Below are 25244 nucleotides of genomic sequence, written 5' to 3'. Positions count from 1 at the left end.
ATGAGGAGCTTATACCCAAAACGTTGATGCTCCTGCCCCTCGGATGCTGCCTGAACCAGCTGTGCTTTTCCAGCCCCACACTTTTTGACTCCCTTGTTCATCAATCCATTGACAGAGAGAGTGTTGGAGAAACTCAGCGAGTCTGGCAATACCTGTGGGGGGAGAGAGAGAGAGAGAGAGAAACAGAGATAATGTTTTGAGTCTGGCTAGTCTCTCCCAGAAGGGGAAGGATCCTTTCATAAAGTCCCATCGGGGTCTTAAAAAGATAAAAATCACAACAGATTACTTTCCTGTTATCCTAGCTGGTCCTAATGTGCTGCTTTCCAACCACTTTGTAAATGTTTAGCATTTGTTCAACAATTAAAGCATATTAACCTCTGACTTGTTTCATCAGGAGAGGGTGAGAGAGAGCTGGAGGGGAATAAATGAATTAATAATAAGCAATAAGTGAACAATGTGATGGATAACAGTTTGAGCACTAGGACAGTGAGTGGAGACAGTATTGCAGACAGCGGGGACAGACACTCAGGGCAGGAGCAGACAGCACAGTCTCAGAATAAAAAGGTGCCAATTTAAAACAGGGACAAGGAGGAAGTTCTCTCAGGGGGTTGAGTGTCTTTGGAGTTCATTGTCACAGAGATCCGAGGGGGCACAGACTGAAATAACTCCGCAGAGGCTGGTATCCCATCGCCAAGACTCCCTTTCTTTAGAAGTGGAGAGTAATTAACTTTATTACTGTCCCATTCAGGGTCAGGTACCAGAACAAACAGAATCTCTGACACTTGTGGTTTTAATCTGTCAGCCAGGGCTCCCTGATTGGGGCTGTTAATCCGGTCCAATCAGGGAACTCATTTTCTATGAGGTGCAGCTGACTGACCTTGTTCCAATCCCTACAGAGTCCTTGTTTATATTTAAGGCTGAGAGGGATAGATTCTCGATCAGTCAAGAAGGGGGAAAAATCAAGGTCTTTTCCCTGGGGTCGGGGAGTCCAGAACTAGAGGGCATAGTTTTAGGGTGAGAGGGGAATGATATAAAAGAGACCCAAGGGACAACTTTTTCACACAGAGGATGGTACGTGTATGGAATGAGCTGCCAGAGGATGTGGTGGAGGCTGGTACAATTGCAACATTTAAGAGGCATCTGGATGGGCACATGAATAGGAAGGGTTTGGAGGGATATGTGCAAGGTGCTGGCAGGTGGGACTGGGTCAGATTGGGATATCTGGTCCGCATGGACGGGTTGCACCGAAGGGCAGCACGATGGCTTAGCGGTTAGCACTGCTGCCTCACAGTACCAGGGTCCCCGGTTCGATTCCAGCCTAGGAGGTTCAATCCCAGTCTGTGTGGAGTTTGCACATTCTCCCTGTGTCTGCGTGGGTTTCCTCCGGGTGCTCCAGTTTCCTCCCACAGTCCAAAGATGTGCAGGTCAGGTGGATTGGCCATTGCTAAATTGCCCGTAGTGTTAGGTGCATTAGTCAGAGGGAAATGGGTCTGGGTGGGTTACTCTTTGAAGGGTCGGTGTGGACTGGTTGGGCCGAAGGGCCTGTTTCCACACTGTAGGGAATCTAATCTAATCCTGTCTGAGGGCGAGAGACAAAGAAAGGACTTGCATTTCTATAGCACCTTCCACAACCCAGAGAATATTTAATCCAATTCCATTGTAAACACGGGAAATTTGGCAGTTAATCTGCAGGCAGCAAGGCCTGACAGACAACAATGTAGTTTGTTGAGTAATTGTGAAGGTACTGACCCCCACCCCCAGGGCTTTGTCCAGGAGTTACCTCAGAATATGTTCTGATATTAAATGTGTCCAACGAGTGTGAGTACCCAGGAGGAATCTTTCTCCCCCCTGCCCTGTGTTTGTGTCCAGTGCAGCCCCTCTCCTAACCCTATCGCTCAGTGCAGACCCACGCTAAACTCTGGGACCCACAACAACCTGCATTCAGATAGAGCCTTCAGCTCAAAGTGTTTCATAGGAGCAATAACCAAACAAGATGTGACACCAAAGGGACATAACTGAGGGGAGACAGTGGTGCAGTGGGATGTGTAATCCAGAGGTCGGGCTGAAACGTAGGAGCCAGACGGTTGGTGGGATTTAATGCAGAAACTGAAAGATAGTCCCAGTGATGGTGAGCGTGACACTGTCGAAAACATCCATCTAGGTCACTAATGTCCTTCAGAGAAGGACACTGCTGTCCTTATCTGGTCTGGCCTACACGTAACTCCAGGCCCACAGCGATGGGGTTGGCTCTTAACCACCCTCTGGGTTGGCTGAGCCAGCCACTCAATACAGATATAAGAACAAGGTCAGGATTAGGGATAGGGAGTGGGGGAGGGAGAGGGTGAGGGGTTGGAAGAGGGTGTGGGAGAGGGTGAGGGTGAGGGTGAGGGTGTGGACGTGGGTGAGGGCGTGGGTGAGGGCGTGGGTGAGGGTGAGGGGGCGTGTGGGTGAGGGGGAGGGTGATGGTGAGGGTGTGGGTGAGGGTGTGGGTGAGGGTGTGGGTGAGGGTGTGGGTGAGGGTGGGTGTGGGTGAGGGTGTGGGTGAGGGCGTGGGTGTGGGTGAGGGTGTGGGTGAGGGTGAGGGTGTGGGTGAGGGTGTGGGTGAGGGTGTGGACGTGGGTGAGGGCGTGGGTGAGGGCGTGGGTGAGGGTGAGGGGGCGTGTGGGTGAGGGGGAGGGTGATGGTGAGGGTGTGGGTGAGGGTGTGGGTGAGGGTGTGGGTGAGGGTGGGTGTGGGTGAGGGTGTGGGTGAGGGCGTGGGTGTGGGTGAGGGTGTGGGTGAGGGTGAGGGTGTGGGTGAGGGTGTGGGTGAGGGTGTGGGTGAGGGTGAGGGTAAGGGTGAGGGTGAGGGCGTGGGTTAGGGCGTGGGTGACAGAGAGGGTGTGGATGTGGGTGAGGGTGGGGATGAGGGTATGGGTGAGGGTGGGGATGAGGGTGAGGGTGTGGGTGACGGTGTGGATGAGGGTGAGGGTGTAGGTGAGGGTAGGGATGAGAGTATGGGTGAGGGTGAAGGTGAGGGTGTGGGTGATGGAGAGGGTGTGGGTGAGGGAGAGGGTGTGGGAGAGGGTGAGGGTGTGGGTGAGGGTGTGGGTGACAGGGTGTGGGTGTGGGTGAGGGTGAGTGTGAGGGTGTGGGTAATGGTGTGGGTGAGGGTGTGGGTGAGGCTGAGGGGGAGGCTGAGGGGAAGGCTGAGTGGGAGGGGGAGGGTGTGGATGAGGGTGAGGGTGTGTGTGAGGGGGTGAGTGAGGGTGAGGGTGAGGGTGTGGGTGAGGGTGTCGGTGAGGGTGAAGGTGAGGGTGTGGGTGAGGGTGAGGGTGTGGGTGTGTGTGAGGGTGTGGGTGAGGGTGAGGGTGTGAGTGAGGGTGTGGGTGAGGGTGAGGGTATGGGTGAGGGTGTGGGTGAGGGTGAGGGTGTGTGTGAGGGTGAGGGTGTGTGTGAGGGTGAGGGTGAGGGTGTGTGTGAGGGTGAGGGTGTGTGTGAGGGTGTGTGTGAGGGTGAGGGTGAGGGTGTGTGTGAGGGTGTGTGTGAGGGTGAGGGTGAGGGTGTGTGTGAGGGTGTGTGTGAGGGTGAGGGTGTGTGTGAGGGTGAGGGTGTGTGTGAGGGTGAGGGTATGGGTGTGGGTGTGAGGGTGAGGGTATGGGTGTGGGTGTGTGTGAGGGTGTGGGTGTATGTGAGGGTGTGTGTGAGGGTGAGGATGTGGGTGAGGGTGAGGATGAGGGTGTGTGTGAGGGTGAGGGTGTGGGTGTGTGTGAGGGTGTGTGTGCGGGTGAGGGTGTGGGTGTGTGTGAGGGTGAGGGTGAGGGTGAGGATGAGGGTGTGTGTGCGGGTGAGGGTGTGGGTGTGTGTGAGGGTGTGGGTGAGGGTGAGGATGAGGGTGTGTGTGAGGGTGAGGGTGTGGGTGTGTGTGAGGGTGTGTGTGCGGGTGAGGGTGTGGGTGTGTGTGAGGGTGAGGGTGTGGGTGAGGGTGAGGATGAGGGTGTGTGTGAGGGTGAGGGTGTGGGTGTGTGTGAGGGTGTGTGTGAGGGTGAGGGTGTGGGTGTGGGTGAGGGTGTGGGTGTGGGTGTGGGTGAGGGTGTGGGTGTGTGTGAGGGTGAGGGTGAGGGTGTGGGTGTGTGTGAGGGTGAGGGTATGGGTGAGGGTGTGGGTGTGTGTGAGGGTGAGGGTGTGGGTGAGGGTGAGGGTATGGGTGTCTGTGAGGCTGTGTGTGAGGGTGAGGGTATGGGTGAGGGTGTGTGTGGGTGTGGGTGTGTGTGAGGGTGTGTGTGAGGGTGTGTGTGAGGGTGTATGTGAGGGTGTGTGCGTGGGTGTGGGTGAGGGTGTGTGTGAGGGTGAGGGTGAGGGTGAGGGTGAGGGTATGGGTGTCTGTGAGGGTGTGTGTGAGGGTGAGGGTGTGTGTGAGGGTGTGTGTGAGGGAATGGGTGAGGGTATGGGTGTCTGTGAGGGTGTGTGTGAGGGTGTGTGTGAGGGTGAGGGTGAGGGTGAGGGTATGGGTGTCTGTGAGGGTGTGTGTGAGGGTGAGGGTGTGTGTGAGGGTGTGTGTGAGGGTGAGGGTGAGGGTGTGGGTGTGTGTGTGGGTGTGTGTGAGGGTGAGGGTGTGTGTGAGGGTGAGAGTGTGGGTGGGTGAGGGTGAGGGTGAGGGTATGGGTGTCTGTGAGGGTGTGTGTGAGGGTGAGGGTGAGGGTGAGGGTGTGTGTGAGGGTGAGGGTGAGGGTATGGGTGTGGGTGTGAGGGTGAGGGTGTGTGTGAGGGTGAGGGTATGGGTGTGGGTGTGGGTGAGGGTGAGGGTGAGGGTGAGGGTGAGGGTGTGGGTGTGGGTGTGTGTGAGGGTGTGTGTGAGGGTGAGGGTGTGGGTGAGGGTGTGGGTGTGGGTGTGAGTGTGTGTGAGGGTGAGGGTGTGGGTGTGGGTGAGGGTGAGGGTGAGGGTGAGAGTGTGTGTGAGGGTGAGGGTGTGGGTGTATGTGTGGGTGTGTGTGAGGGTGAGGGTATGGGTGAGGGTGTGGGTGTGTGTGAGGGTGTGGGTGTATGTGAGGGTGTGTGTGAGGGTGAGGGTGTGGGTGAGGGTGAGGGTGAGGGTGTGTGTGAGGGTGTGTGTGAGGGAGAGGGTGTGGGTGTGTGTGAGGGTGTGTGTGCGGGTGAGGGTGTGGGTGTGTGTGAGGGTGTGTGTGAGGGTGAGGGTGTGGGTGAGGGTGAGGGTGAGGGTGTGTGTGAGGGTGTGTGTGAGGGTGTGTGTGAGGGTGAGGGTGTGGGTGTGTGTGAGGGTGTGTGTGCAGGTGAGGGTGTGGGTGTGTGTGAGGGTGTGTGTGAGGATGAGGGTGTGGGTGAGGGTGAGGGTGAGGGTGTGTGTGAGGGTGTGTGTGAGGGTGAGGGTGTGGGTGTGTGTGAGGGTGTGTGTGCGGGTGAGGGTGTGGGTGTGTGTGAGGGTGTGTGTGAGGGTGAGGGTGTGGGTGAGGGTGTGGGTGAGGGTGTGGGTGTGGGTGTGAGTGTGTGTGATGGTGAGGGTGTGGGTGTGTGTGAGGGTGAGGGTGTGGGTGTGTGTGTGGGTGTGTGTGAAGGTGAGGGTATGGGTGAAGGTGTGGGTGTGTGTGAGGGTGAGGGTGTGGGTGAGGGTGAGGGTATGGGTGTCTGTGAGGGTGTGTGTGAGGGTGAGGGTATGGGTGAGGGTGTGTGTGGGTGTGGGTGTGTGTGAGGGTGTGTGTGAGGGTGTGTGTGAGGGTGTGTGCGTGGGTGAGGGTGAGGGTGTGTGTGAGGGTGTGTGTGAGGGTGAGGGTGTGTGTGAAGGTGAGGGTGAGGGTGTGGGTGTGTGTGTGTGGGTGTGTGTGAGGGTGAGGGTGAGGGTGTGTGTGAGGGTGAGGGTGAGGGTATGGGTGAGGGTATGGGTGTCTGTGAGGGTGTGTGTGAGGGCGAGGGTGTGTGTGAGGGTGAGGGTGAGGGTATGGATGTCTGTGAGGGTGTGTGTGAGGGTGAGGGTGAGGGTGAGGGTGTGGGTGTGTGTGAGGGTGAGGGTGTGTGTGAGGGTGTGTGTGAGGGTGTGTGTGAGGGTGTGTGTGAGGGTGAGGGTGTGGGTGGGTGACGGTGAGGGTGAGGGTGAGGGTATGGGTGTCTGTGAGGGTGTGTGTGAGGGTGAGGATGAGGGTGTGGGTGTGTGTGTGGGTGTGTGTGAGGGTGAGGGTGTGTGTGAAGGTGAGGGTGAGGGTGTGTGTGAAGGTGAGGGTGTGGGTGGGTGACGGTGAGGGTGAGGGTGAGGGTATGGGTGTCTGTGAGGGTGTGTGTGAAGGTGAGGGTGAGGGTGTGGGTGTGTGTGTGTGGGTGTGTGTGAGGGTGAGGGTGTGTGTGAGGGTGTGTGTGAGGGTGTGTGTGAGGGTGAGGGTGAGGGTGAGGGTGTGTGTGAGGGTGAGGGTGTGTGTGAGGGTGAAGGTGAGGGTGTGGGTGTGTGTGTGGGTGTGTGTGAGGGTGAGGGTGAGGGTGAGGGTGTGTGTGAGGGTGAGGGTGAGGGTATGGGTGAGGGTATGGGTGTCTGTGAGGGTGTGTGTGAGGGTGAGGGTGTGTGTGAGGGTGAGGGTGAGGGTATGGATGTCTGTGAGGGTGTGTGTGAGGGTGAGTGTGTGTGTGAGGGTGTGTGTGAGGGTGAGGGTGAGGGTGAGGGTGTGGGTGTGTGTGAGGGTGAGGGTGTGTGTGAGGGTGTGTGTGAGGGTGTGTGTGAGGGTGTGTGTGAGGGTGAGGGTGTGGGTGGGTGACGGTGAGGGTGAGGGTGAGGGTATGGGTGTCTGTGAGGGTGTGTGTGAGGGTGAGGATGAGGGTGTGGGTGTGTGTGTGGGTGTGTGTGAGGGTGAGGGTGTGTGTGAAGGTGAGGGTGAGGGTGTGGGTGTGTGTGTGTGGGTGTGTGTGAGGGTGAGGGTGTGTGTGAGGGTGTGTGTGAGGGTGTGTGTGAGGGTGAGGGTGTGTGTGAGGGTTTGAGTGAGGGTGAGGGTGTGTGTGAGGGTTTGAGTGAGGGTGAGGGTGAGGGTGAGGGTTTGAGTGTGTTGGATTTGCTTTACCATTCAGTATGATCGTGGCTGCTCTGATCTCGGCCTCACCTCCACTCTCGTCCCCGCTGCCTGTTTCTGATTAATAACCTGTCTATCTCCTCCTTCCATTTACTCAGCATCACAGCCTGCACCACCCTCTGGGGGAATCACTCCCACAGGTCCATTCCCCTTTGAGAGAAGCAATTCCTCCTTGTCTCTGTTGAGATCAGCCGCCCCTTATCCCTCGTGTTCTATATTACCCCACACGAGGATCACCCCTGTTAAATCCCATATCCCTCGGTTTTGTTCCCTGTATCTAAGGAAGACTGTGCTGGCCTTGGAGGGGGATCCAGAGGAGGTTTACAAGAATGACCCCAGGGACAAAGGGCTTGTCGTATGAGGAGTGGTTGAGGACTCTGGGTCTGTACTCGATGGAGTTTAGAAGGATGAGGGAGGATCTGATTGATAGAATACTGAGAGGCCTGGATAGAGTGGACATAGAGAGAGACTGGGACCCAAGGGCACACCCCCAGGCTGATCGACGCCCCTTTAGAACTGAGATAGAGTCATAGAGATGTACAGCATGGAAACAGACCCTTCGGTCCAACCTGTCCATGCTGACCAGATATCCCAACCCAATCTAGTCCCACCTGCCAGCACCCAGCCCATATCCCTCTAAACCCTTCCTATTCATATACCCATCCAAATGCCTCTGAAATACTGCAATTGTACCAGCCTCCTCTGGCAGCTCATTCCATACACGTACCACCCTCTGTGTGAAAAAGTTGCCCCTTAGGTCTCTTTTATATCTTTCCCCTCTCACCCTAAACCTATGCCCTCTAGTTCTGGACTCCCCGACCCCAGGGAAAAGACTTTGTCTATTTACTGTATCCATGCCCCTCAGAATTTTGTAAACCTCTATAAGGTCACCCCTCAGCCTCCGACGCTCCAGGGAAAACAGCCCCAGCCTGGTCAGCCTCTCCCTGTAGCTCAAACCCTCCAACCCTGGCAACACCCTTGTCAATGTTTTCTCCAACCAGAGGGTGGGGAATCTGTGGGACTCATTGCTGCAGAGAGTTGTGGAGTCCGAGTCACTGAGTGTGTTTGAGACAGAGATAGATTCTCAATTAGTAAGGTTACAGGGAGAAGGCAGAAGAACAAGGCTGAGAATCATGTCAGCCATGATCGAATGGTGGAGCAGACTTGATGGGCTGAATGGCCTCATTCTGCTCCCAAATCTTATGGTTTTACAGTCAATTAGAATCTTCCCTCATTCTTCTAAACAGCAGACAGGATCGGCCGAAACTGCTCAATCTCTCTTCATGAGAAACACCCCTCACCTCTGGAATTAATCAGGTTTAAGGGGCAATTGGAAATGGGCAGTAAAATCATAGAATCCCGACAGTGTGCAAGCAGGCCATTTGGCCCATCAAGTTCACAGCAGCCCTTTACCCAGACCCAACCACTATAACCCTGCATTTCCCACAGCCAATCCACCCTGACCAGCACATCTTTGGACTGTGGGAGGAAACCCACGCAGACCCGGGGAGAATGTGCAAACTCCACACACCCAGAGGTGGGAATTGAACCCGGGTCCCTGGTGCTGGGAGGGTGCAGTGCTAACCCCTGAGCCACCATGGAGTATTGAGCACAGCCAAAAGATTTTGTTGGAGGGATTTCCAGGCTCAGGGCCTGGTGATGAGGTTATAGTGGGGAAGACATGGAGGGTCTGGGTCTCGAGGAGATCCTGGCGATAGGGCGGGGTGAGGCTGGGACACACATTTCAAAGAATGAGTAACTCCCAGCTGAGATGGGTCCAGACCAGGAGCCAACGATGTCTCTTGCTCCCCCCCCTGTACTACACCAGGCAGCTAATAACCATCGGGCTTACATTGGGAAAGTTTTCTCAAATATTTGTCTTGACAGGCGCTGAAATGGAAAGTCCTGGTGAAGGGAAAGCGGATTGGCCAGTTGGAGGATTACCTGGATGGGCAGGGAGAGGATCACGATACTGGCGAGGTCACCGACGAGGATGAAGCTGCTGAGGTCGACGATGAGAACATCAAGAACGAAGTGAAGAGGAAAGGGAAGGTAAAGGTTGCATTGGGCTTGCACCAACTCAAGCCCTGTTGACATGGAGGCCCAGCCCTCCTCTTTACCCTGGAATGGTGGGGTGGCTGTGGTCTGCAGGGTGGGGTGGGTGGAGAAATCTTCCGCTGCAGGGTCAGGGAGGACCCTGGTGGAGATTTGAAGACTCGAGCTGGTCAATGTGCTTACTGTCTAAATCAGGCCTCCACCCTGACCCCGGGCACTGCCATGTTGAGACCCAAGGGGCTCCGTCTCACCTTCTCAAGGACAATTAGAGACAAATATCACCTTCACATCCATTTGAATAAAGACTTTACAAACCTACAATAAAGATCTTAAAGACTCTAAACTGAAGTTTTGGTTCATGTTTTGTTCTGAATATCTGTTTTATCTAAATCTGATAGTGGGCTTGGGGAGTGAGTGTTATTCACTGCATAAGTGTCAGGCAATGACTGCCTCCATCCACCCATTGTTCAATAGTGTCACCATCAGTGAATCCCACTTTGAACATCCCAGGGGTTACCATTGACCTGAAACTCAACTTTTCACAGAAACACAGCAGCTACAAGAGCAGGTCAGAGGCTGGGAATACAGCAGCAAGGAACTCCCCTCCTGACTCCCAGGAGTCTGTCCACTATCTGCAAGGCCCAAGTCCGGAGTGTGATGGAATACTCCCCACTGCCCTGGATGGGGGCAGCTCCAACAACACTCAAGAAGCTCCACACCATCCAGGACAAAGCAGCCACTTCATTGGCACCACATCCACAAACACCCACTCCCTCCACCACTGACGCTCAGTCGCAGCAGTGTGTCCCATCTACAAGATGCACTGCAGAAATTCACCAAAGATCCTCAGACAGCACCTTCCAAACCCATGACCACTTCCATCTAGCAAGGGCAGCAGATACATGGGGACATCACCCCCTGCAAGTTCCAGGCCACTCACCATCCTGACTTGGGAATATATCACTATTCCTTCAGTGTCACTGGGTCAGAATCCTGGAATTCCCTCCCTAAGGGCATTGTGGGTCAACCCACAGCACACGGACTGCAGCGGTTCAGGAAGGCAGTTCAACCCCCACCTTGCTATCCATGTCACCCCCTGACCCAGTGCAGCTCCTGTGTCTCTCTGTACCCAGTGTTGCAGCAGGATCACCCCCTGCCCCAGTGCAGCTCCCATGTCTCTCTGTACCCAGTGTTGCAGCAGGATTACCCCCTGCCCCAGTGCAGCTCCCATGTGTCTCTCTGTACCCAGTGTTGCAGCAGGATCACCCCCTGCCCCAGTGCAGCTCCCATGTCTCTCTCTACCCAGTGTTGCAGCAGGATCACCCCCTGCCCCAGTGCAGCTCCCATGTCTCTCTCTACCCAGTGTTGCAGCAGGATTACCCCCTGCCCCAGTGCAGCTGCAACCCCTCCTCTGTTTATTTCTAAATTCCGTTCTGTCTCTGATTGTCAGGGGTCTAAGCAGAGGTTGGCCAAGGAATTGTCGGATTGTGTGATCTACTGTAAGAGTGTCCATTTCCATAGCTTCAAACATTCCCGAACACATTACAGATTCTACGAGATCTCCTCCTTCACTGAATCCAAGGCCAGGAAACAGATCAAAGAGTCTGGTGAGTGAAAATAAGATAATTAAGACTGGAATCTAATGGAGCGGGTCAGGATGGTTTAAAAATTGAATAACAGATTCCTGGGAGGGAGTCACTGACTGGAATCTAATCGAGGCGTTTGGGTGGTTCATATACAGAATAACAGATTCCCGGGAAGGAGTGACAGACTGGAATCTAATTGAGGGGTTTGGGTGGTTCATATACAGAATAACAGATTCCCGGGAGGGAGTGACAGACTGGGATCTAATTGAGGGGTTTGGGTGGTTCATATACAGAATAACAGATTCCCGGGAGGGAGTGACAGACTGGAATCTAATTGAGGGGTTTGGGTGGTTCATATATAGAATAACAGATTCCCGGGAGGGAGTGACAGACTGGAATCTAATTGAGGGGTTTGGGTGGTTCATATACAGAATAACAGATTCCCGGGAGGGAGTGACAGACTGGAATCTAATTGAGGGGTTTGGGTGGTTCATATATAGAATAACAGATTCCCGGGAGGGAGTGACAGACTGGAATCTAATTGAGGGGTTTGGGTGGTTCATATACAGAATAACAGATTCCCGGGAGGGAGTCACTGACTGGAATCTAATGGAGGGGGATGTGGCAGTGAGGGGATATGGATGATATTGGGTGTTTAAAAATATGTTGCTGGAAAAGCACAGCAGGTCAGGCAGTATCAAAGTAACAGGAGAGTCGACGTTTCGGGCATAAGCCCTTCTTCAGGAATGAGGAGGGTGTGCCAAGCAGGTTAAGATAAAAGGTAGGGAGGAGGGACTTGGGGAAGGGCTGTTGGGAATACGATAGGTGGAAGGAGGTTAAAGTGAGGGTGATAGGCCGGAGAGGGGGTGGGGGTGGAGAGGTCGGGAAGATGATTGAAGGTCAAGAAGGCGGTGCTGAGTCTGAGGGTTGGGACTGAGATAAGGTGGGGGGAGGGGAAATGAGGAAGCTGGAGAAATCTACATTCATCCCTTGTGGTTGGAGGGTTCCTAGGCGGAAGATGATGCACTCTTCCTCCAGGTGTCGTGTTGCCATGGTCTGGTGATGGAGGAGTCCAAGGACCTGCATGTCCTTGGTGGAGTGGGAGGGGGAGTTGAAGTGTTGAGCCACGGGGCGGTTGGGTTGGTTGGTGCGGGTGTCCCAGAGGTGTTCTCTGAAACTTTCCGCAAGTAGGCGGCCTGTCTCCCCAATGTAGAGGAGGTCACATTGGGTGCAGCAGATGCAGTAAATGATGTGTGTGGAGGTGCAGGTGAATTTGTGGCGGATATGGAAGGATCCCTTGGGGCCTTGGAGGGAAGTGAGGGGGGAGGTGTGGGCCCAAGTTTTGCATTTCTTGCGGTTGCAGGGGAAGGTGCCGTGAGTGGAGGTTGGGTTGGTGGGGGGGGTGGATCTGACGAGGGAGTCCCGGAGGGAGTGGTCTTTCCAGAACGCTGATAGGGGTGGGGAGGGAAATATATCCTTGGTGGTGGGGTCTGATTGGAGGTGGTGGAAATGACGAAGGATGATACGATGTATCTGGAGGTTGGTGGGGTGGTAGGTGAGGACCAGTGCGGTTCTGTCCTGGTGGCGACTGGAGGGGCGGGGTTCAAGGGCAGAGGAGCGGGAAGTGGAGGAGATGCAGTGGAGGGCATCGTCAACCATGTCTGGAGGGGAAATTGCAGTCTTTGAAGAAGGAGGCCATCTGGGTTGTTCTGTATTGGAACTGGTCCTCCTGGGAGCAGATGCAGCGGAGGCGAAGGAATTGGGAATATGGGATGGCGTTTTTACAGGGGGCAGGGTGGGAGGAGGTGTAGTCTAGGTAGCTGTGGGAGTCGGTCGGTTTAGAGTAAATGGCCGTGTTGTGTCGGTCCCCCGAGATAGAAATGGAGAGGTCTCGGAAGGGGAGGGAGGAATCTGAGACGGTCCAGGTAAATTTGAGGTCAGGGTGGAAGGTTTTAGTAAAGTAGATGAACTGTTCAACCTCCTCGTGGGAGCACGAGGCAGCACCGATACAGTCATCGATGTAGCGGAGGAAAAGGTGGGGGGTGGTGCCAGTGTAGCTGCGGAAGATGGACTGTTCCACATATCCTACGAAGAGGCAGGCATAGCTGGGGCCCATGTGGGTGCCCATGGCTACTCCTTTGGTTTGGAGGAAGTGGGAGGATTGGAAAGAGAAGTTGTTCAGAGTGAGGACCAGTTCAGTTAGTCGAAGGAGGGTGTCAGTGGAAGGGTACTGGTTGGTACGGTGGGAAAGGAAGAAGCGGAGGGCTTTGAGTCCTTCGTGATGGGGGATGGAGGTGTACAGGGACTGGATGTCCATGGTGAAGATAAGGTGTTGGGAACCAGGGAAGCGAAAATCATGGAGGAGGTGGAGGGTGTGGGTGGTGTCCCGAACGTAGGTGGGGAGTTCATGGACTAAGGGGGACAGGACCATGTCGAGGTATGCAGAGATGAGTCCGGTGGGGCAGGAGCAGGCTGAGATAATGGGTCGGCCAGGGCAGTCAGGTTTGTGGATTTTGGGCAGGAGGTAGAAACGGGCGGTGCGGGGTTGTGGGACTATGAGGTTGGAGGCGGTGGATGGGAGATCCCCTGAGTGATGAGGTTATGGATGGTCTGGGAGATGATGGTTTGGTGATGGGAGGTGGGGTCATGGTCAAGGGGGCAGTAGGAGGAGGTGTCCGCGAGCTGGCATTTAGCCTCAGCGGTGTAAAGATCGGTGCGCCAAACTACCACTGCGCCTCCCTTGTCTGTTGGTTTGATAGTGAGGTTGGCGTTGTAACGGAGGGATTGGAGGGCTGCACGTTCCGTGGGTGAGAGGGGTGGAGAAGTTGAGGCGGTTAATGTCGCGGCGGCAGTTGGCTATGAAGAGATCGAGGGCAGGTAAGAGGCCAGCACGGGGTGTCCAGGTGGATGGGTTGGGTGTGTTGGCGGTGGGAGAAGGGGTCGTCAGAGGGTGGGCGAGAATCCTGGTTGAAGAAGTAGGTGCGGAGGCGAAGGCGGCGGAGGAATTGTTCAATGTCTCGCCGCGTGCTGAACTCGTTAATCCGAGAGGGTAGGGGAATGAAGGTGAGGCCTCTGCTGAGGACTGATCTTTCATCCTCAGAGAGGGGGAGGTCTGGAGGGATGGTGAAAATACGGCAGGGCTGGGAGCAAGGACCTAGGACCTGGTGTGGGACTGGAGGTGGGAGTGGGGTCGGGGTTAGGAGGGGGGACGGGGATCGGCGTGGGGGCGGGGATTGGTGCGGTGGTGGGGATTGGTGCGGCGGTGGAGACACATTCGGCGTGGTCGCTGTGCAGGCGAGTGACGTCACTGGGGGGCGGAAGTAGATGCGGCACCGGCAACTCCGGGGGCAGAAGTGGCTGCAGCGAATGCAGAAACGGTGTTGTTCCCGGTGGTTGTGGACCCCGCAGAGGCCGCGAATCTGTCAGCGATGGTCTTCCTGGCGATCGTGGAGGCGGTTGTCTGGGCGGCGATCGCGAAGGCTACATGGTCAGTGGGGGCGGAAGTGACATCATGGTTCGCGGCAGTGGTTGCTGCAGTGGCCGCGTGGTTAATGGCACCCGAGCGCTTCCGGAGGCCGATGGAAGATTCTGGAACAGTTGAGGAACCCGGAGTGTGGGGGTAAGTACATGAAAGTTTTTGGTACTTACTGTCTTTAATTTCCGATATGGCTAGGAAGAACTGTTTGTTTAGTGTCTGGATCCTTCTGTGGATGAAGAACAGTAGAGGTCCTTTACAGGTCTGTGAGAGTGTTGTCCTGGGCTGGGGTAGGGCTGACTGCAGGGAATGTAGGTAGTGGCTCATGGCTGCAAGCGTGGAGCGGAGAATCCGGAGGGAAGTCTGTTCCTGGAAGCTTCGGATATGTTGCAGGGACCGGTTGTCCTGGTTGGGTCCAAATTTTGTTGGTCTGAACGTAGTCGGGAGTCCGTGCGGAGTCAGTCAGTTCCGTAGACAGGTGCTGAGGAAGGAGATGTGGCTGCGGTCGTGAGTCTGTTTGAGGACTTGGCTGAAGAGCTTCAGGGCAGAGGAGATGACCTGGGGGGTGCAGTGAGAGAGGGACTCACTGAGATCCTTGTAGAGGGAGGAAGAGAACATCTTCAAGGAAAGCATCCTTGCAAGAGGATTCGCAGTAGGTTAAAATCAGCTAGGAGAAAGTGAGGACTGCAGATACTGGAGATCAGAGCTGAAAAATGTGTTGCTGGAAAAGCGCAGCAGGTCAGGCAGCATCCAAGGAGCAGGAGAATCGACGTTTCAGGCATAAACCCAGCTTCAGTTTGGGTGGTTTATATACAGAATAACAGATACCCCAGAGGGAGTTACAGACTGGAATCTAATCAAGGGGTTCGGGGTGGTTTATATACAGAATAACAGATACCCCGGGAGGGGGTTACAGACTGGAATCAAATCGAGGGGTTCGGGGTGGTTTATATACAGAATAACAGATACCTGGGAGGGAGTTACAGACTGGAATCTAATGGAGGGGTTTGGGTGGTTTATATACAGAATAACAGATACCCCGGGAGGGAGTTACAGACTGGAATCGAATCAAGGGGTTTGGATGGTTTATATACAGAATAACAGATACCCCAGGGTGAGTTACAGACTGGAATCTAATGGAGGGGTTTGGGTGGTTTATATACAGAATAACAGATACCCAGGAGGGAGTTACAGACTGGGATCTAGTCGAGGGGTTTGGGTGGTTTATATACAGAATAACAGATACCTGGGAGGGAATTACAGACTGGAATCTAATCGAGGGGTATGTGTGGTTTATATACAGAATAACAGATACCCGGGAGGGAGTTACTGACTGGGATCTAGTCGAGGGGTGTGTGTGGTTTATATACAGAATTACAGATACTCGGGAGGGGGTTACAGACTGGAATCTAATGAAGGGGTTTGGTTGGTTTATATACAGAATAACAGATACCCGGGAGGGAGTTACTGACTGGTATCTAGTCGAGGGGTGTGTGTGGTTTGTATACAGAATAACAGATACCCGGGAGGGAGTTACAGACTGGAATCTAATCAAGGGGTGAGGGTGGTTTATATACAGAATAACAGATACCCCGGGAGGGAGTTACAGACTAGAATCTAATCGAGGGGTGTGTGTGGTTTATATAAACAATAACAGATACTTGGGAGGGAGTTACAGACTGGAATCTAATCAAAGGGTTTGAGGTGGTTAATATGTAGAATAACAGATTCCCGGGAGGGAGTTACAGACTGGAATCTAATCAAGGGGTGAGGGTGGTTTATATACAGAATAACAGATACCACGGGAGGGAGTTACAGACTGGAATCTTATTGAGGGGTTCAGGATGGTTTATATATATAATAACAGATACCACGGGAGGGAGTTACAGATTGTAATCTTATTGAGGAGTTCAGGGTGGTTTATATATATAATAACAGATACCCAGGGAGGGAGTTACAGACTGGAATCTAATTGAGGGGTTTGGATGGTTTATATACAGAATAACATACCTGGTAGGGGGTTACAGACTGGAATCTAATTGACGGGTTTGAGGTGGCTTATATATAGAATAACAGATACCCGGGAGGGAGTTATGGACTGGAATCTAATCGAGGGGTTTGGGTGGTTTATATATATAATAACAGATACCACGGGAGGGAGTTACAGACTGGAATCTTATTGAGGGGTTTGGATGGTTTATATACAGAATAACAGATACCCCGGGAGGGAGTTACAGACTGGAATCTAATGGAGGGATTTGGGTGGTTTATATACAGAATAACAGATACCTGGTAGGGAGTTACAGACTGGAATCTAATCGAGGGGTTTGGATGGTTTATATACAGAATAACAGATACCCCGAGAGGCGGTTACAGACTGGAATCTAATGGAGGGATTTGGGTGGTTTATATATAGAATAACGGATACCCGGGAGGGAGTTATGGACTGGAATCTAATCGAGGGGTTTGGCTGGTTTATATACAGAATAACAGATACCCGGGAGGGAGTTATGGACTGGAATCTAATCGAGGGGTTTGGGTGGTTTATATACAGAATAACAGATACCCGGGAGGGAGTTATGGACTGGAATCTAATTGAGGGGTTCAGGGTGGTTTATATACAGAATAACAGATACCCGGGAGGGAGTTATGGACTGGAATCTAATCGAGGGGTTTGGGTGGTTTATATACAGAATAACAGATACCCCGAGAGGGGGTTACAGACTGGAATCTAATGGAGGGGTTTGGGTGGTTTATATACGGAATAACAGATACCCCGAGAGGGGGTTACAGACTGGAATCTAATGGAGGGGTTTGGGTGGTTTATATACAGAATAACAGATACCCCGGGAGGGAGTTACTGACTGGAATCTAATGGAGGGGTTTGGGTGGTTTATATACAGAATAACATATACCCCGAGAGGGGGTTACAGACTGGAATCTAATGGAGGGGTTTGGGTGGTTTATATACAGAATAACATACCCCGAGAGGGGGTTACAGACTGGAATCTAATGGAGGGGTTTGGGTGGTTTATATATAGAATAACAGATACCCGGGAGGGAGTTATGGACTGGAATCTAATCGAGGGGTTTGGGTGGTTTATATACAGAATAACAGATACCACGGGAGGGAGTTACAGACTGGAATCTTATTGAGGGGTTTGGATGGTTTATATACAGAATAACAGATACCCCGGGAGGGAGTTACAGACTGGAATCTAATTGAGGGGTTTGGGTGGTTTATATACAGAATAACATACCTGGGAGGGAGTTACAGACTGGAATCTAATTGAGGGGTTTGAGGTGGTTTATATACAGAATAACAGATACCCGGGAGGGAGTTATGGACTGGAATCTAATCGAGGGGTTTGGGTGGTTTATATACAGAATAACAGATACCCGGGAGGGAGTTATGGTCTGGAATCTAATCGAGGGGTTTGGGTGGTTTATATACAGAATAACAGATACCCGGGAGGGAGTTATGGACTGGAATCTAATCAAGGGGTTTGGGTGGTTTATATACAGAATAACAGATACCCGGGAGGGAGTTATGGACTGGAATCTAATGGAGGGATTTGGGTGGTTTATATACAGAATAACAGATACCCGGGAGGGAGTTATGGACTGGAATCTAATCGAGGGGTTTGGGTGGTTTATATGCAGAATAACAGATACCCGGGAGGGAGTTACTGACTGGTATCTAGTCGAGGGGTGTGTGTGGTTTATATACAGAATAACAGATACCCGGGAGGGAGTTACAGACTGGAATCTAATCAAGGGGTGAGGGTGGTTTATATACAGAATAACAGATACCCCGGGAGGGAGTTACAGACTAGAATCTAATCGAGGGGTGTGTGTGGTTTATATAAACAATAACAGATACTTGGGAGGGAGTTACAGACTGGAATCTAATCAAAGGGTTTGAGGTGGTTAATATGTAGAATAACAGATTCCCGGGAGGGAGTTACAGACTGGAATCTAATCAAGGGGTGAGGGTGGTTTATATACAGAATAACAGATACCACGGGAGGGAGTTACAGACTGGAATCTTATTGAGGGATTCAGGATGGTTTATATATATAATAACAGATACCACGGGAGGGAGTTACAGATTGTAATCTTATTGAGGAGTTCAGGGTGGTTTATATATATAATAACAGATACCCAGGGAGGGAGTTACAGACTGGAATCTAATTGAGGGGTTTGGATGGTTTATATACAGAATAACATACCTGGTAGAGGGTTACAGACTGGAATCTAATTGAGGGGTTTGAGGTGGCTTATATATAGAATAACAGATACCCGGGAGGGAGTTATGGACTGGAATCTAATCGAGGGGTTTGGGTGGTTTATATACAGAATAACAGATACCACGGGAGGGAGTTACAGACTGGAATCTTATTGAGGGGTTCAGGGTGGTTTATATATATAATAACAGATACCCCGGGAGGGAGTTACAGACTGGAATCTAATTGAGGGGTTTGGATGGTTTATATACAGAATAACAGATACCCCGGGAGGGAATTACAGACTGGAATCTAATGGAGGGATTTGGGTGGTTTATATACAGAATAACAGATACCCGGGAGGGAGTTACAGACTGGAATCTAATGGAGGGGTTTGGGTGGTTTATATACAGAATAACATACCCCGAGAGGGGGTTACAGACTGGAATCTAATGGAGGGGTTTGGGTGGTTTATATATAGAATAACAGATACCCGGGAGGGAGTTATGGACTGGAATCTAATCGAGGGGTTTGGGTGGTTTATATACAGAATAACAGATACCACGGGAGGGAGTTACAGACTGGAATCTTATTGAGGGGTTTGGATGGTTTATATACAGAATAACAGATACCCCGGGAGGGAGTTACAGACTGGAATCTAATTGAGGGGTTTGGGTGGTTTATATACAGAATAACAGATACCCGGGAGGGAGTTACAGACTGGAATCTAATTGAGGGGTTTGAGGTGGTTTATATACAGAATAACAGATACCCGGGAGGGAGTTATGGACTGGAATCTAATCGAGGGGTTTGGGTGGTTTATATACAGAATAACAGATACCCGGGAGGGAGTTATGGTCTGGAATCTAATCGAGGGGTTTGGGTGGTTTATATACAGAATAACAGATACCCGGGAGGGAGTTATGGACTGGAATCTAATCAAGGGGTTTGGGTGGTTTATATACAGAATAACAGATACCCGGGAGGGAGTTATGGACTGGAATCTAATGGAGGGATTTGGGTGGTTTATATACAGAATAACAGATACCCGGGAGGGAGTTATGGACTGGAATCTAATCGAGGGGTTTGGGTGGTTTATATGCAGAATAACAGATACCCGGGAGGGAGTTACTGACTGGTATCTAGTCGAGGGGTGTGTGTGGTTTATATACAGAATAACAGATACCCGGGAGGGAGTTACAGACTGGAATCTAATCAAGGGGTGAGGGTGGTTTATATACAGAATAACAGATACCCCGGGAGGGAGTTACAGACTAGAATCTAATCGAGGGGTGTGTGTGGTTTATATAAACAATAACAGATACTTGGGAGGGAGTTACAGACTGGAATCTAATCAAAGGGTTTGAGGTGGTTAATATGTAGAATAACAGATTCCCGGGAGGGAGTTACAGACTGGAATCTAATCAAGGGGTGAGGGTGGTTTATATACAGAATAACAGATACCACGGGAGGGAGTTACAGACTGGAATCTTATTGAGGGATTCAGGATGGTTTATATATATAATAACAGATACCACGGGAGGGAGTTACAGATTGTAATCTTATTGAGGAGTTCAGGGTGGTTTATATATATAATAACAGATACCCAGGGAGGGAGTTACAGACTGGAATCTAATTGAGGGGTTTGGATGGTTTATATACAGAATAACATACCTGGTAGGGGGTTACAGACTGGAATCTAATTGAGGGGTTTGAGGTGGCTTATATATAGAATAACAGATACCCGGGAGGGAGTTATGGACTGGAATCTAATCGAGGGGTTTGGGTGGTTTATATACAGAATAACAGATACCACGGGAGGGAGTTACAGACTGGAATCTTATTGAGGGGTTCAGGGTGGTTTATATATATAATAACAGATACCCCGGGAGGGAGTTACAGACTGGAATCTAATTGAGGGGTTTGGATGGTTTATATACAGAATAACAGATACCCCGGGAGGGAATTACAGACTGGAATCTAATGGAGGGATTTGGGTGGTTTATATACAGAATAACAGATACCCGGGAGGGAGTTACAGACTGGAATCTAATGGAGGGGTTTGGGTGGTTTATATACAGAATAACAGATACCTGGTAGGGAGTTACAGACTGGAATCTAATCGAGGGGTTTGGATGGTTTATATACAGAATAACAGATACCCCGAGAGGGGGTTACAGACTGGAATCTAATGGAGGGATTTGGGTGGTTTATATGTAGAATAACGGATACCCGGGAGGGAGTTATGGACTGGAATCTAATCGAGGGGTTTGGGTGGTTTATATACAGAATAACAGATACCCCGAGAGGGGGTTACAGACTGGAATCTAATCGAGGGGTTTGGGTGGTTTATATATAGAATAACAGATACCCGGGAGGGAGTTATGGACTGGAATCTAATCGAGGGGTTTGGGTGGTTTATATACAGAATAACAGATACCCGGGAGGGAGTTATGGACTAAAATCTAATCGAGGGGTTTGGGTGGTTTATATACAGAATAACAGATACCCGGGAGGGAGTTATGGACTGGAATCTAATCGAGGGGTTTGGGTGGTTTATATACAGAATAACAGATACCCCGAGAGGGGGTTACAGACTGGAATCTAATGGAGGGGTTTGGGTGGTTTATATACGGAATAACAGATACCCCGAGAGGGGGTTACAGACTGGAATCTAATGGAGGGGTTTGGGTGGTTTATATACAGAATAACAGATACCCCGGGAGGGAGTTACTGACTGGAATCTAATGGAGGGGTTTGGGTGGTTTATATACAGAATAACAGATACCCCGAGAGGGGGTTACAGACTGGAATCTAATGGAGGGGTTTGGGTGGTTTATATACAGAATAACATACCCCGAGAGGGGGTTACAGACTGGAATCTAATGGAGGGGTTTGGGTGGTTTATATATAGAATAACAGATACCCGGGAGGGAGTTATGGACTGGAATCTAATCGAGGGGTTTGGGTGGTTTATATACAGAATAACAGATACCACGGGAGGGAGTTACAGACTGGAATCTTATTGAGGGGTTTGGATGGTTTATATACAGAATAACAGATACCCCGGGAGGGAGTTACAGACTGGAATCTAATTGAGGGGTTTGGGTGGTTTATATACAGAATAACATACCTGGGAGGGAGTTACAGACTGGAATCTAATTGAGGGGTTTGAGGTGGTTTATATACAGAATAACAGATACCCGGGAGGGAGTTATGGACTGGAATCTAATCGAGGGGTTTGGGTGGTTTATATATAGAATAACAGATACCCGGGAGGGAGTTATGGACTGGAATCTAATCGAGGGCTTTGGGTGGTTTATATACAGAATAACAGATACCCGGGAGGGTGTTATGGACTGGAATCTAATCGAGGGGTTTGGGTGGTTTATATACAGAATAACAGATACCCGGGAGGGAGTTATGGACTGGAATCTAATGGAGGGATTTGGGTGGTTTATATACAGAATAACAGATACCCGGGAGGGAGTTATGGACTGGAATCTAATCGAGGGGTTTGGGTGGTTTATATACAGAATAACAGATACCCCGAGAGGGAATTACAGACTGGAATCTAATGGAGGGGTTTGGGTGGTTTATATACAAAATAACAGATACCCCGAGAGGGGGTTACAGACTGGAATCTAATGGAGGGGTTTGGGTGGTTTATATACAGAATAACAGATACCCCGGGAGGGAGTTACAGACTGGAATCTAATGGAGGGGTTTGGGTGGTTTATATACAGAATAACAGATACCCCGAGAGGGGGTTACAGACTGGAATCTAATGGAGGGGTTTGGGTGGTTTATATACAGAATAACAGATACCCCGAGAGGGGGTTACAGACTGGAATCTAATGGAGGGGTTTGGGTGGTTTATATACAGAATAACAGATACCCCGGGAGGGAGTTATGGACTGGAATCGAATCGAGGGGTTTGGGTGGTTTATATACAGAATAACAGATACCCGGGAGGGAGTTACAGACTGGAATCTAATTGAGGGGTTTGGATGGTTTATATACAGAATAACATACCTGGTAGGGGGTTACAGACTGGAATCTAATTGAGGGGTTTGAGGTGGCTTATATATAGAATAACAGATACCCGGGAGGGAGTTATGGACTGGAATCTAATCGAGGGGTTTGGGTGGTTTATATATAGAATAACAGATACCCGGGAGGGAGTTATGGACTGGAATCTAATCAAGGGGTTTGGGTGGTTTATATACAGAATAACAGATACCCGGGAGGGAGTTATGGACTGGAATCTAATCGAGGGGTTTGGGTGGTTTATGTACAGAATAACAGATATCCCGGGAGGGAGTTACAGACTGGAATCTAATCGAGGGGTTTGGGTGGTTTATATACAGAATAACAGATACCCGGGAGGGAGTTACAGACTGGAATCTAATTGAGGGGTTTGGGTGGTTTATATACAGAATAACAGATACCCGGGAGGGAGTTACAGACTGGAATCTAATTGAGGGGTTTGAGGTGGTTTCTATATAGAATAACAGATACCCCGGGAGGGAGTTACAGACTGGAATCTAATTGAGGGGTTTGGATGGTTTATATACAGAATAACAGATACCACGGGAGGGAGTTACAGACTGGAATCTTATTGAGGGGTTCAGGGTGGTTTATATATATAATAACAGATACCCCGGGAGGGAGTTACAGACTGGAATCTAATTGAGGGGTTTGGATGGTTTATATACAGAATAACAGATACCCCGGGAGGGAGTTACAGACTGGAATCTAATCGAGGGGTTTGGATGGTTTATATACAGAATAACAGATACCCGGGAGGGAGTTACAGACTGGAATCTAATTGAGGGGTTTGAGGTGGTTTATATATAGAATAACAGATACCCGGGAGGGAGTTATGGACTGGAATCTAATCAAGGGGTTTGGGTGGTTTATATACAGAATAACAGATACCCGGGAGGGAGTTATGGACTGGAATCTAATCGAGGGGTTTGGGTGGTTTATGTACAGAATAACAGATATCCCGGGAGGGAGTTACAGACTGGAATCTAATCGAGGGGTTTGGGTGGTTTATATACAGAATAACAGATACCCGGGAGGGAGTTACAGACTGGAATCTTATTGAGGGGTTCAGGGTGGTTTATATATATAATAACAGATACCCTGGGAGGGAGTTACAGACTGGAATCTAATTGAGGGGTTTGGATGGTTTATATACAGAATAACAGATACCCCGGGAGGGAGTTACAGACTGGAATCTAATCGAGGGGTTTGGATGGTTTATATACAGAATAACAGATACCCGGGAGGGAGTTACAGACTGGAATCTAATTGAGGGGTTTGAGGTGGTTTATATATAGAATAACAGATACCCGGGAGGGAGTTATGGACTGGAATCTAATCAAGGGGTTTGGGTGGTTTATATACAGAATAACAGATACCCGGGAGGGAGTTATGGACTGGAATCTAATCGAGGGGTTTGGGTGGTTTATGTACAGAATAACAGATATCCCGGGAGGGAGTTACAGACTGGAATCTAATCGAGGGGTTTGGGTGGTTTATATACAGAATAACAGATACCCGGGAGGGAGTTACAGACTGGAATCTAATTGAGGGGTTTGGGTGGTTTATATACAGAATAACAGATACCCGGGAGGGAGTTACAGACTGGAATCTAATTGAGGGGTTTGAGGTGGTTTCTATATAGAATAACAGATACCCCGGGAGGGAGTTACAGACTGGACTCTAATCGAGGGGTTTGGGTGGTTTATATACAGAATAACAGATACCCGGGAGGGAGTTACAGACTGGAATCTAATTGAGGGGTTTGAGGTGGTTTCTATATAAAATAACAGATACCCCGGGAGGGAGTTACAGACTGGAATCTAATCGAGGGGTTTGGGTGGTTTATATACAGAATAACAGATACCCCGGGAGGGAGTTACAGACTGGAATCTAATCGATGGGTTTGAGTGGTTTATATACAGAATAACAGATACCCGGGAGGGAGTTACAGACTGGAATCGAATCGAGGTGTGAGGGTGGTTTATATACAGAATAACAGATACCCCGGGAGGGAGTTACAGACTGGAATCTAATGGAGGGGTTTGGGTGGTTTATATACAGAATAACAGATACCCCGGGAGCGAGTTACAGACTGGAATCGAATCGAGGGGTGAGGGTGGTTTATATATAGAATAACAGATACCCGGGAGGGAGTTATGGACTGGAATCTAATTGAGGGGTTTGGGTGGTTTATATACAGAATAACAGATACCCCGGGAGGGAGTTACAGACTGGAATCTAATCGAGGGGTGAGGGTGGTTTATTTACAGAATAACAGATACCCCGGGAGGGAGTTATGGACTGGAATCTAATCGAGGGGTGAGGGTGGTTTATTTACAGAATAACAGATACCCCGGGAGGGAGTTACAAACTGGAATCTAATCGAGGGGTGAGGGTGGTTTATTTACAGAATAACAGATACCCCGGGAGGGAGTTACAGACTGGAATCTAATGGAGGGTTTTGGGTGGTTTATATACAGAATAACAGATACCCCGGGAGCGAGTTACAGACTGGAATCAAATCGAGGGGTGAGGGTGGTTTATATATAGAATAACAGATACCCGGGAGGGAGTTACAGACTGGAATCTAATTGAGGGGTTTGGGTGGTTTATATACAGAATACCAGATACCCGGGAGGGAGTTACAGACTGGAATCTAATTGAGGGGTTTGAGGTGGTTTCTATATAGAATAACAGATACCCCGGGAGGGAGTTACAGACTGGAATCTAATTGAGGGGTTTGGATGGTTTATATACAGAATAACAGATACCACGGGAGGGAGTTACAGACTGGAATCTTATTGAGG

General features: G+C 50.6%; 1 protein-coding gene across 1 annotated transcript in view; it reads left to right on the top strand.

Moving 5' to 3' along the window:
• The window catches only part of LOC140482483 (1-phosphatidylinositol 4,5-bisphosphate phosphodiesterase delta-4-like), a 157283-nt gene that overhangs the window by 108311 nt on the left and 23728 nt on the right, over positions 1-25244 (top strand). Inside the window, exons 10-11 of the mRNA XM_072580015.1 lie at positions 8930-9094; positions 10548-10704. Coding sequence (XP_072436116.1) covers positions 8930-9094; positions 10548-10704 — 322 coding nt within the window. The remainder of the gene's footprint in view (positions 1-8929; positions 9095-10547; positions 10705-25244) is intronic.

The sequence above is a fragment of the Chiloscyllium punctatum genome, chromosome 10 (genome assembly GCF_047496795.1).
Source record: "Chiloscyllium punctatum isolate Juve2018m chromosome 10, sChiPun1.3, whole genome shotgun sequence".
In the NCBI taxonomy this organism is placed as follows: domain Eukaryota; kingdom Metazoa; phylum Chordata; class Chondrichthyes; order Orectolobiformes; family Hemiscylliidae; genus Chiloscyllium; species Chiloscyllium punctatum.
The sequence above is the reverse complement of the archived record's forward strand: the minus strand, read 5'-3'. Positions and strand labels throughout refer to the sequence as shown.